We start from the raw sequence: 11218 nt of genomic DNA on the forward strand, positions 1-11218 counted from the left end.
GGCAGAAAGGACTCCATTCTGTGTTAAGCGTTTAATTTCGTTTTTTTATTCAATCGACTTCCAATATATTATACCATTAAGTCAGTCATTTCCATTAATAATATAAATGTAATATATTCATCTTGAACATAAATAGAATGGCTCCCTGAGTCATAAATTCACTACTACTTTAAGCTAGCCCAGTCAGGCTAGATCCTAGGCTGACCTCCAGGGTCACTGCCTTTGCTGGGGCCGCTGGCTGTCCTTATCCAGCCTCAGTGACTCCAGGGTGGGCTGAGAGCTATGGGTTGGCCCCTCTCCCTGCAGCCTAACCTTGGGGTTGGCTGTCCTGCTCCTCTGGGGTTGAAGCTGGAGAACTGGAGCCGAGCTGGTCCTCCCAAAGTGGCCTGCAGACACTGACAGGCCAGGAGTGCGGCTTGTCTTTTTGGACAAACCTGACGTAGGTAGAGGAGACAAAGACGATTGAGACTTTTTATTATATGAAATAGATTCAAATAATTATGTATAGCATAACAAAATGTACCTTTTTTGTTGCGCTGAGGAACAGGTGGGCCACCATTTATCTCCAAACTGTTAAAAAGGACAGAAATTATTGATGTTATCCCAGCTAGAAATATGAAAGCATTGCTTTTTAGGTAAAAAAAAAAAACGAACATACCTTAGTGATGGCAGCCCCACTATTTTCTGCCTTTCAAACTCCGCAGTAAAAATGTGTGAGATCTTGGCGTCCTCGATGAGATGCTGGGTCAAAAGGTCGTACATAGATGGAGTGTTTCGACATTCCACTAACAAGAGGCGATGTGCGTGACGGTTAAAGGTGAGGTAGCCGAGGGCACTTGAAGATGCCGTTCGCACCTGAAAATATTCAAGATTTTACCACCATGCATGCTTGTATCAAAAATCTGCACATCGTAACCAGAAATATGTCAAGTTGGATAGCATTTGATGGTTGTAGAATGAATTATCTTGATAGTCTGTTAGATTTCAGACAATAGTCATAGACAGGAATGCTCCCCCATACCACAAGTCCCATCCTTACCTCTTCCTCCTCAGAATACAGGTGAGCACATAGGTGACCAACAGCTCCCATGGTGACAATAGCATCAGGAATACCTGCCCGGGTGTGAGCCAGACTGGCTAGCAACTGAGCTATGGCAGAAATGTATGCAGTAAGGTAAGACTAGTGTTCTTCTATACTGAACAAAAATATAAAACGCAACATGCAACAATTTTGAAGATTTTACTGAGTTGCAGTTCATTTAAGGAAATCAGTCAATCGAAATAAATAAATGATGCATCTGTTGGTCACAGATACTTTATTTTTTAAATCGGCCTCAGGATCTCATCACGTATTTCTGTGCACTCAAAACTGCACATTTTAGAGTGGTTTTTTATTGTCCCCAGCACAAGGTACACCTGTGTAATGATCATGCCGTTTAATCGGCTTCTTGATATGCCACACCTGTCAGGTGGATGGATTATCTTGGCAGAAATGCTCACTAAACAGGGATGTAAACAAAATGTGAGAGAAATAAGCTTTTTGTGCGTATGGAACATTTCTGGGGTCTTTTATTTTAGCTCATGAAACATGGAACCAACAGTTTACATGTTGCGTTTATATTTTTGCTCAGTGAATATAATGTTCTTCCCATACATAGTACTGGGCTGAAGTTACCTGTCAGGACCACAGTGTTGGGATTAGTGGACTGCAGAAGGTCTACAAGGACAGTCACCCCTCTGGCAGACAGAGTCACCTGGTCTGTGTCCGTGATCACTTTGGCCAGCACAACTATCTGGAGACCAGTTACCACGAAACGAAAAGGTAGCGATAAAAGGCATTACCTAATGCTAATTCCGTGTCAAGTCGGAAAACACATACAAATCAGCAGCTGTTAATGACTCATTGATATTACTGTGGCCCTCAGGTGATTTTGTTTTTAATGATCTGCTTCATGGCTACCTGAAAAGCAGCTTTGGCTCTCTCCATCTCGTTCTTGGAGTTCAAGAAGGGCTCGTACATGGCTATGGGAATGCCACCATTCTGCAGGATGGCTGCCTGCTGGGTGGTGTTGTTGTAGGCAAACAGAGACAGGGCGTAACCAGCCTCCAGGCAGATGTCCTGCTGGGAAAAGGCAAACATGACAAATTGCCATGGGGAATGCACTTTACGGAGTGTCAACACCCCTTAGTGCTTGAGCAGTCCTTGACCATTAGGTGCCAGTAGTTCATTGCACATTGAGATAACAGTATAGGATACTGGATGCTTTTCTTTCTAATCTCTACTAGACCCATTATTTTGTTCCACCTCATCTTGTTAGTGACTGTGCTGACATACCGAAAGGTTCTGGGCTAAAGTTGGTTTAAAGTTATGAAGTAGCCCACAAACAGCCTTTCAAATGGTTTACCTGATCTGGCACTCGTAGCAACTCTAGAACTGTTTCGTAGGTAAACTCCTCTTTTTCCCAGAAGGTTGTTTGCAGGTCCTGGTTTCCCAGCAGCACACAGGCCAGTGTTTGAGCCACTTGGACCTGAGGGAGAATCAACATGTCATCCAAGCCTCAATTCCTTTCAATGGAAAATTCTAGTATTGGACGCCCTTGTTTGTGGGACTTTTGTGGCATTACCAAGGACATTTAAGAGGAGAGAGAACATGTTTTTTTTGTGATCGATTTCCAAAGTATTTACCTTGACCTGCAGTGATTCTTGGTGCTTCACAAGTTCTAACAGAGTTGGAATGGCTTGCTCCTCAGCTATGACCCTCTGGCTGTTTGGGTTATTGGTGTGTGCACCTCCTAAAATAAGATGTACGAAACATGTATGCACTAGAAGTCATGGTATATTATTAGCTTGTATACTATGACCTGTTTCCAAGTCAAGTCTGAAAGCCATGTTACTACTGTAGCACTGTTAAAACATCAATGGGCAAAATCGTCAAGTAGTATCATGACAAAGGTTTACTCAAATCTCCCATTGATACCAATGCATGGTTTATGCAAACCTTTGAGTGCATGTACTGTGTTTCTCAAGATAAGATTAAGGCTACAGTGAGAATGTACAAACCAATACACAGGATGCCCAGGGATCGTATAACGCTGAGGAGGGTACTCTCTGTGGTCCGGGACCCCCGTAGTAGACGAACCAGTGGGGGCACCCCATTTTCTTTACACAGCCCGTCCTGGTGGCTCCGACTGTCCCTGCTCAGTGCTATAACTGCCTGGCAGCCTGAAATACAATACTATTTGTTTACACTTTACCAAGCTAAATTGCATGTAAACCTTGACTTGAATTCTTTCATAAGGGCCCTCTCTGGCCTCACCAGATCGGAAACCTCCACACCACATCTGACAATTGGTGGCAGTGCTGGGATGTGAGTGAGTGATGCCTTTATGGAGTATCGGCCAGCAGTGGTGTCCATCAGTGTAAAGATGACAGGACGAAGGCATAAGTTGCTGCCAGCTGTCAGCTTATGAAACAGTTATGGGGGAAAATATTATCTAGGTAAGCTAGTTGGCTAGCGTTATGACCTGTCAATTAGCTGGCCCTAATAACAATTTTAGGTTAGCAGGGTGTAAAGTTAGTTGCTAGGCCTATAAGCTGACATTAACGGTCATGACTGTTATGCCATTACTATGATGGCGTTATGTAGACTTTGTGACAGACGGTTCAGGTAAAGTGTTACCTACAATTCAATCTGTACATTCACTTTTTAAACCATTGGTCGGGGTGTTATTGTGGTCAGGGGCTGGCCTACCATTTCCACATCATTAACCTCAGTTCGTCTCCCTTTTAAGAGAACGACAGGCATTTTTTGGGTGAAAAAGAAGGCTGGAATGAAAGAACCATCTGTCGTCTTGTCTGGACAGAAACTATTTCAGAAGCTGCAGAATAGATGTTCTGTAGACATGTGTGACAGACCGAGGACCTGAGGGAAGAGTAGAGGCTCTTAACATGTTACAGCAAAAAACTACCCGGGAACACGTGTTCAAGGAATGACAGAGGTATGGGGAGTGACCCATCCCATTCCAATTGATACCCCAGTTCTTCCAAATCAACTTTGGGATATTGAAATGTTTGTCACATTCAATTTTGTTTGAGATTGTGTTCCTCTTATTTTGAAGGTGTTGGGATTCCCAATGGAGGGATAGACAGACAGGCATTCCTGACTGCATGCCTTCCTGTGCTCTGGCTGCAGGTGATGAGTCTAGCAGAGGAAAGCCGTCTGGGGGTAGGAGGCGGCTGGTCTTGTGGTGACAGAGGTGAGGCTCGCTCCAGCACAAACCTCAGGGTTCCTGTTTATGGTACAGTCAATCATTTATCTGCATCGCCTGTCAACAACACATGGAAGTTTTGTTGTTTTACGACACTCAGTGTTTAGTTTCATCGATCCCCGGAGACGGCATCCCCTTGACTGAATAAAATGTCTGGAAAAGCTTGATGTCAGCAAGCCAACTCTGTCCATGAACCGATGATTGCCATATAACTTCCTCTTGTGAGAGAGATTACTTTGGTGTAAAATACCTATTTTGCGTAAGAGACTTAGCAAGTACAGAGGGGTAGCATTTAAAACAAAAATATGAGAAATGAGAGAACCTACCGACGTATTGCATCCTGTCGGAGGAGGAGAGGATGAGCTCGAGAATGAAGTGGTAGCCGATGTGCACTGCCATGAGTCTCTGTTGCTTCAGAGTGTGTCCTGCCAAGGCCCATAGAGAGACGGCCCCCTGCTCCCTCGCCTCCACCTGGAACACCTGGGTCACGTTCAATAGGGAGAAAAATATTGAAATGGGGAGGTACTACCTGAATTTGTCCCATAAGAACACAGATTTTGCAACAGATTTTCTGTTGCAAAACAGTTTGATACAGCGTGCCCTACTGAACTCAACCCTGAACATGGCCCAGGGGACACAACTTAAAGTACATGAATATAAAATGTTCAAGAATTCCATAAGCATATTTAAAAATGAGGGAAACAATGATTTGACTTGCTCAGGTCCTACCTTTAAGAGTCGTAGGAGGTGCTTGGCGGCCGACTTCTTCAGAAAGCGGGCCTGTATGGCAGGGTTGTGATCGGCGATGGCCTCAAGGGCTCTGGCCGCCGTCACCTGCGCGGCTATCTTCCTCCCCCGCAGTATGAGCACCAACGGGGCCACGGCGCCCGCTCCACAGATGGTGTCCTGGTTCTCCCGGTGTCCCTTAGCCAGCTCAGCCAGAGCCGCGCACGCCTCCTCTTGCAACACTTCTGGAGATACACGGCCATCATCATCATGTTCTATATCATCATCGTCTTACTCATGATTTAACAATGTACCTGATCTGACAGTCAAGAGCTCCACAAGTTGTGGAATCCCCCCAGCCAGGGCCATGGCCGTCTGGTTGCCAGGGCTACGGACACACAGCGCCTTGATGCACCGCACAGTGTTCACCAGCACATTATGTAGGTCCGAGCCCAGGAGCCTCACCAATGGGGCCACTCCACCCTGGACACACACGAATGAACTGTCAAACACGCATGCACGAATTGTCAAACATACACAAATACGCCTCCCGGGTGGCGCAGTGGTCTAGGGCACTGCATCGCAGCGCCACCAGTCTCTGGGTTCGCGCCCAGGCTCTGTTGCAGCCGGCCGCGACCGGGAGGTCCGTGGGGCGACGCACAATTGGCATAGCGTCGTCCGGGTTAGGGAGGGTTTGGCCGGTAGGGATATCCTTGTCTCATCGCGCTCCAGCGACTCCTGTGGCGGGCCGGGCGCAGTGCGCGCTAACCAAGGGGGCCAGGTACACGGTGTTTCCTCCGACACATTGGTGCGGCTGGCTTCCGGGTTGGAGGCGCGCTGTGTTAAGAAGCAGTGCAGCTTGGTTGGGTTGTGCTTCGGAGGACGCATGGCTTTCGACCTTCGTCTCTCCCGAGATAGTAATTACTAGCGATTGGATACCACGAAAATTGGGGAGAAAATGGGATAAAAAAAATACATACACAAATACAGACAGACATACACACGTGCGCGCTCACACACACAAGACTGGTTATAACTGAACCCACCTATTAGTTACAGCAATACTAACTAGATGGGCTATGGGAAAGACTGATTATATCAGTAGTACTAACCTGCTGGGCTATGAGGGACTGGTACTGGTCACTGTGCCCTGCCAGGTCTGCCAGTATGAGGGCACAGCGGGAGTGGAGCTCGGCCTGCTGGCTGCCCAGCAGATTGATCAGCACCGGCACGGCACCATAGCGCACCAGGGCCTCACACACGGGCGTCCTCTCCGAGATGTGACACACCACGGCGGCAGCCATACGTTGCAGCACTGGTCTCGTGCTGCGCATTAGCTCCAACAGGGCCGGGATCCCTCCTACAGAATAGGTCAACTGCTTTAGGGTCCTTCGATATTTTGATTCTATTGCAATTGGCCTAGCTTTGTATTCCGTAGTACCAAAAATGTTTAATGCTGTAATATTACTGTGATATGGAGTATAACTCTAAGGATGGTTGAAAATTGGCAAAATATAAATTGGCAATACAAAGCTAGTTTTTATGGCTATAGTATAAAACAAGGCATTCCTGTCTGGTATAGGCCCAAACTCTCCAAAAACTCACTCACCTGCATCCATGATATCCCTCCAGAAGGACTTGGCCGTGACACACAGAGCTTCCAGGCAGCGGATGGCCATCTCCAGCCTGCGGTGGTCCTCGCTGTGCAGCATCTCTGCTCCATCACACACACACACACACACACACACACACACACACACACACACACACACACACACACAAACACACACACACCTTAGTATCAGTGCAGACTCATCTAACGGATACAACCTGCGTTCCAAACATTGGCCTCGCTTAACCCTCGCTCGCTAGCTAATTCCCATCTCCATCTTTTCCACCAGGCAGCGTACCCACAAGGATCTTCCAGACAGGCAGGTCCGGCAGGCCCAGCGAGATGAGGTGCCTGAGGACTTTGGGGTGGAAGTAGAGGGCGGCCAGCTGCACGACGTCGTTGCCCTTGCTGTCCCTCCTCCGCCAGTCGGCTCCTGCGGACAGCATGTAGTCCAGGGCCTCCACGGAGCCCGACGTGGCCGCCAGGAGCAACGGGCAGCTGCGGTACCTGAGGAGACAAAAAAAACAACACCGTCAACCTGTGTGCACGTAGAAGAAGATGCATCCGTACCGCCTCCAGTGCATTTAGTGGTGTCTGTTACTTGTATGTCAGTGGAGGCTGCCGAGGGGAGGACGGCTCATAATAATGGCCGGAATGGAGTCAATGGAATGGTATCGACATGGAAACCACGTGTTTGATATTCCAGCCATTATTATGAGCCGTCCTCCCCTCGGCAACCTCCACTGTTGTATGTGCTGATTACAGAGCAATGTCATGCTAGTGTTACATTAAAGGACACTGAAAGCATCTGTGTAACGGTGCCAGTGGCCTGCTGTTGCATCCTATTGATCCCTGTTAGACATGTCATCTATTCTAAACCTAGAAGTGTCTCCTCACTCACTCGGCAGTGGTTTGCATCTCCACCAGCTCTGAGTCTTTCCTGCAAAGAGCCTGTATGCAGGCCACCTGGCCGTAGTAGGCAGCAAAGTGCACAGCCATCCAGCCCCTGCGGTCCACTAGCCGGTGGTCGGCCTGCAGAGCCAGCAGACAGCTGATGGCCTCCAGGGAACCACACTGAGCAGCCAGGTGCATGGGAGTGGAGCCTGGAACAGGTACAAACAAACAGTGGAAAGCCGTGTCTGAAAGCCCTATTTCGTTACAGTAGAGTGAGGCTGGCATGTTCACACTGGTATGTGCTTACCAGCTCCTTCTTTTGGGGGCCCAACGCCACCTCCAGATTTCACTGCAAAATAAAGGTGTTTGTAAACAGTTTTGAGGACAGTGTGTAAATGAGAGTAAGGGAGAGAGGCATGTCTCTGACCTGTGCGGCTGAACCTGCCGCTGCTTGTCTGGTTGAGGTTGACCCCGGTGGTGGCCAGCTGGCAGATGATGTGTGTGTGGTTGTGTTTGGCAGCGTGGTGCAGCAGGGAGTAGCCCTGCTCATCCAGGACTCCCAGGTGAGATGGAGAGTTCCGGCGGCACAGCGAGTAGAACACAGCGGATAGGCCGCGCTCTGCCGCAGCACGCATGCCGAATGGCACACTCTGACCCCAGTGAGAAATAACACACACGGTCATACAAGCCTTTTACATTTACCTAATACTAAAAAAAGGAAAAAAAGAACTGCTTCTTATATTGCCCTATCTTCTTTTTCGTCATCACCTTGCAATTGATGGCCTTTTTGTAGCCAAATGTCTTCTTGAACTGCTCATGCAGCTGGACGTCAGAGAGTGGCAGTCTCTTCCCTCTCAGGGTTTTGATGGCAGTGTTGAGGGCCTCCCACCATGGAACCACGTTAGGCTGAGGGTAGAATGAGCCCACCTCAATGGAGATCACATGATAGCTGCCAAAGACATCAAGCAGCGTGTAAGAGCCTGACCATTGGACACTGAAAAGCATGGGTTTGTGTTCTCTTACAAGTGCATCTGTGTGCGAGTGTGTGGAGTATAAGGCCTCCGAGCTCAATGTAAGTGAGATGTGTGTGTTTATGCGTGCATGTTAAGACAGCTTCTCTGCAAGTGAACTTAACATACTTATTGCCGTTGACCTTGTGGACTGGTACGGGGAAGTGCTCTTTGTAGGTGGTGTCCTGACTTAGCAGGTCTCTTAGGTGATCCACTGCAAGACTCTGCAGTGCAGCAAAGGCCTCCTGGAGGGAACCACAAGACAACCTGATTTCATTATGAAACTAGGGCCTCACTGTGGAAGTAGATAGCTCTTAAGTGGCTTGTGACGGCTCACTAGTAAGTGAATCTAACTCTCACCTTTGTTTCCTCAGAGACTTCCTCTAGCTGAGGGGTTCCGATGTCAACTTCAATCCCACCGTGAAGGTGAAAATACTCATCTGACTTGTACGGAAAATGTTTACAGGCGAACGCAGGTCCAAGGAGCAATGGTGGTAATTCCCTCTCTGTCTTCAGTTTATCATCTACAAAAACAGAATGAAAACAACGATAAACACATCTGTTGCAACCTCAAAGATAATGGTATGATAGCCATAGGGAACCTAGGCACAAAACGTGGCAATGCCTTCAAATTATGTAGGCATCGCCACGCACATTAATGTTAAAACATTCCAAACATTTCCTACAAGTCAGAATGTTGAATAAACATAATTTGAACTTACTCTGCCGATTGTCCGTGCTGTTGGTCCTTCAGTTGGTCGAAATGTGACGCAATATTCAAAGGAAAGTGTTATTAGCCTGACTTCAAAATACGTATCTCTGTGTGTGGCAATTAAGATTTGTTTGCTTGTGACCAAAGGCACGTGCACAAGACAGAAGTACAGTAACCGAAGTCTACAGGTGTTTACACATGTCAGGTGATATACATTTCAACAGCAGTACTGGCGCTCTAAAAAAGTTGTTTAACAACGCTTTACTGTGAATATTTTGTCAAAAGTTTCGAGCAGCTGAAGGACCAACCACACAACCGGTAGAGTAAGTTAAAAAGTAATTGTAGTCAACATTCTGGCTTATAAGGAAAACTTTGATTTTGCATTGCTATGTTTCAGACTGTATATTAAAGTATTGGTATAAAAGTCTGATTTATTAGGCAATGGGGAACCTAGTTGTTTCAGTGACAGAAAATTGGCCTCAGTCTACAATTCAAATACCGTTATGAACGCAGTAAGTAAGTAGCACAGAGATGTAGTTAGTGCTGCTCATGGAGATCCTGTAAGTTATATTTCATTTTTTGCGCTGTAGCAACCGACCTGAGTAAGCCGGCAGCATCTGCGCCAGGTCTGGGATCTTCATCCTCTTCTTTAGCCCTACCAGGAAGGGCACCAGGAAGGTGAGGAGGCGCAGGTAAGCCAGGTCTCTGCACACCTCTGCCTTCCTCTCCAAGCAGCTCCTAACCAGGCCTGCCTGTAGACCCAGCCTCTGCTGCAGCCTCTGGTAGGTGGCCAGCTCCAGCCTCTCCTCAGTCAGCCTCACCACACTGGCCAGACTGTGGGCACCCTCGAACACAAACAGGTTGCTGTGCTGTCGGGCAGAGGACAGGTAGGATGTCAGCTTAAGCAGGATGCTCTCCTGGTGTTGGGAAAAAAGCCTCTCCTCCTCTGCACTGTTGGGGTCATAGGTAGGATCCACATTGACTTCCATGTTGTATATGCCCTGGTAACAGGGCTCCTCTGAGATGTCCTGAAGACCTGGAGGATGCAACAAGCATCCTCAGTTGAGGGGAATCCTATTTCTAAAGTAGGCATGTTCAATTGAATCTAATCAACATCATTATTAAAAAACGGACACAATTTTGCCTCAAAGTTAGGCCATACATTTATCTGTGTCAGTATTCATCTTACATTACATTTCTCTCTCTGTCACCCAAATACCTGCTGTGAGAAACTCTGCAAACACATCTTTCTTCGTTTGCGGTACTCCATTTGAGTCGACACCCATGCTGCTTCTCCAGAGTTCAGAGAAGCGAATGCGATTTTCTCTGGGAATGTTGGCTCCATGCCAAAGAGCCTTGATAGTGTAGTCAATATTAACCAACATTTGTCCTACTTTCGTATCGTAATATGCTGGAGACAGTTGGCATGAGGTGCTCTGGTCAAAGTTTGGCTCAAGACTTATAAATGGCACTTGGTTGAAACAATAGATGCCAACTGTGAGCTCTCGGACTATTTGATGGACCACCTTGTAATCAAGAGGGACTCGCGCATCCACAGGTGCGAGAATGATGCAGTTTGATTCGGTGAAGTTCCTCATTTGTTTGATTATGCCCGGCGGCGTTTCAACTGGCTGAGTGAAGTCATCACCACCCAGAAACCAGTTACCAGAGGTCAGGCTCAGCAACTCCTGAACTTCGCCCTTTTCGTACTTCTCAAAGAAAGCGTTGGCATTTCTTTGAGCTGTCAATGCAGCAAGGTAGGCCGTGTCATCCTTCTCCTCCTCTTCAACAGAAGAATGTTGTAATCTGGACGAAGAACTGGATGTCAGTGAGCGCGCCATTACTTCCATAGTTTACGTTAGCTAGCAGGCTATTTTAACCTTTGCTTACACTCTAAATGACTGCATAGACCGTTTTAGAATAACGGGTGAAACTTGTTGCTACCATCACAGCATAACATTGTTGCCTCAAAGTCCAAATGAATGTGTAAGATTCC

The 11218-nt window shown here is 47.2% G+C and overlaps 1 protein-coding gene across 2 annotated transcripts; it reads right to left on the reverse strand.

Annotated features, from left to right (window-relative positions):
* Positions 1-16: 16 nt before the first annotated feature.
* Positions 17-11072, reverse strand: ankar (ankyrin and armadillo repeat containing). 2 transcript variants are annotated; one of them, XM_071340368.1, is made up of 23 exons: positions 10442-11072; positions 9821-10258; positions 8871-9034; positions 8640-8755; positions 8269-8449; positions 7928-8150; positions 7808-7849; positions 7508-7709; positions 6905-7113; positions 6604-6708; positions 6107-6354; positions 5309-5477; positions 4998-5239; positions 4595-4748; positions 3061-3222; positions 2686-2792; positions 2406-2528; positions 1961-2119; positions 1676-1793; positions 1040-1149; positions 659-855; positions 524-570; positions 17-434 (listed from the first exon to the last, which is right to left on the reverse strand). In XM_071340368.1, exons 1-23 carry the CDS (start codon positions 11070-11072, stop codon positions 214-216), a joined length of 4368 nt encoding a protein of 1455 aa, XP_071196469.1. In that variant the 3' UTR covers positions 17-213. The 2 variants fall into 2 exon arrangements, with proteins under 2 accessions (XP_071196469.1, XP_071196468.1); XM_071340367.1 differs by having other exon boundaries at positions 1961-2122.
* Positions 11073-11218: the final 146 nt, after the last annotated feature.

This window comes from Salvelinus alpinus, chromosome 14, assembly GCF_045679555.1.
Source record: "Salvelinus alpinus chromosome 14, SLU_Salpinus.1, whole genome shotgun sequence".
In the NCBI taxonomy this organism is placed as follows: Eukaryota; Metazoa; Chordata; class Actinopteri; order Salmoniformes; family Salmonidae; genus Salvelinus; species Salvelinus alpinus.

Bases quoted from the DNA above. Each gene is read 5' to 3' on its own strand.
- ankar (XM_071340367.1), bottom strand. From the start codon at position 11,072: ATGGAAGTAATGGCGCGCTCACTGACATCCAGTTCTTCGTCCAGATTA. The intron at 6,709-6,904 runs GTACGCTGCCTG...GTGATGGAGCAG, and splicing joins TGTCTGGAAGATCCTTGTGG to AGATGCTGCACAGCGAGGAC. The intron at 2,529-2,685 runs GTAAATACTTTG...ATTCTCCCTCAG, and splicing joins AAGAATCACTGCAGGTCAAG to GTCCAAGTGGCTCAAACACT.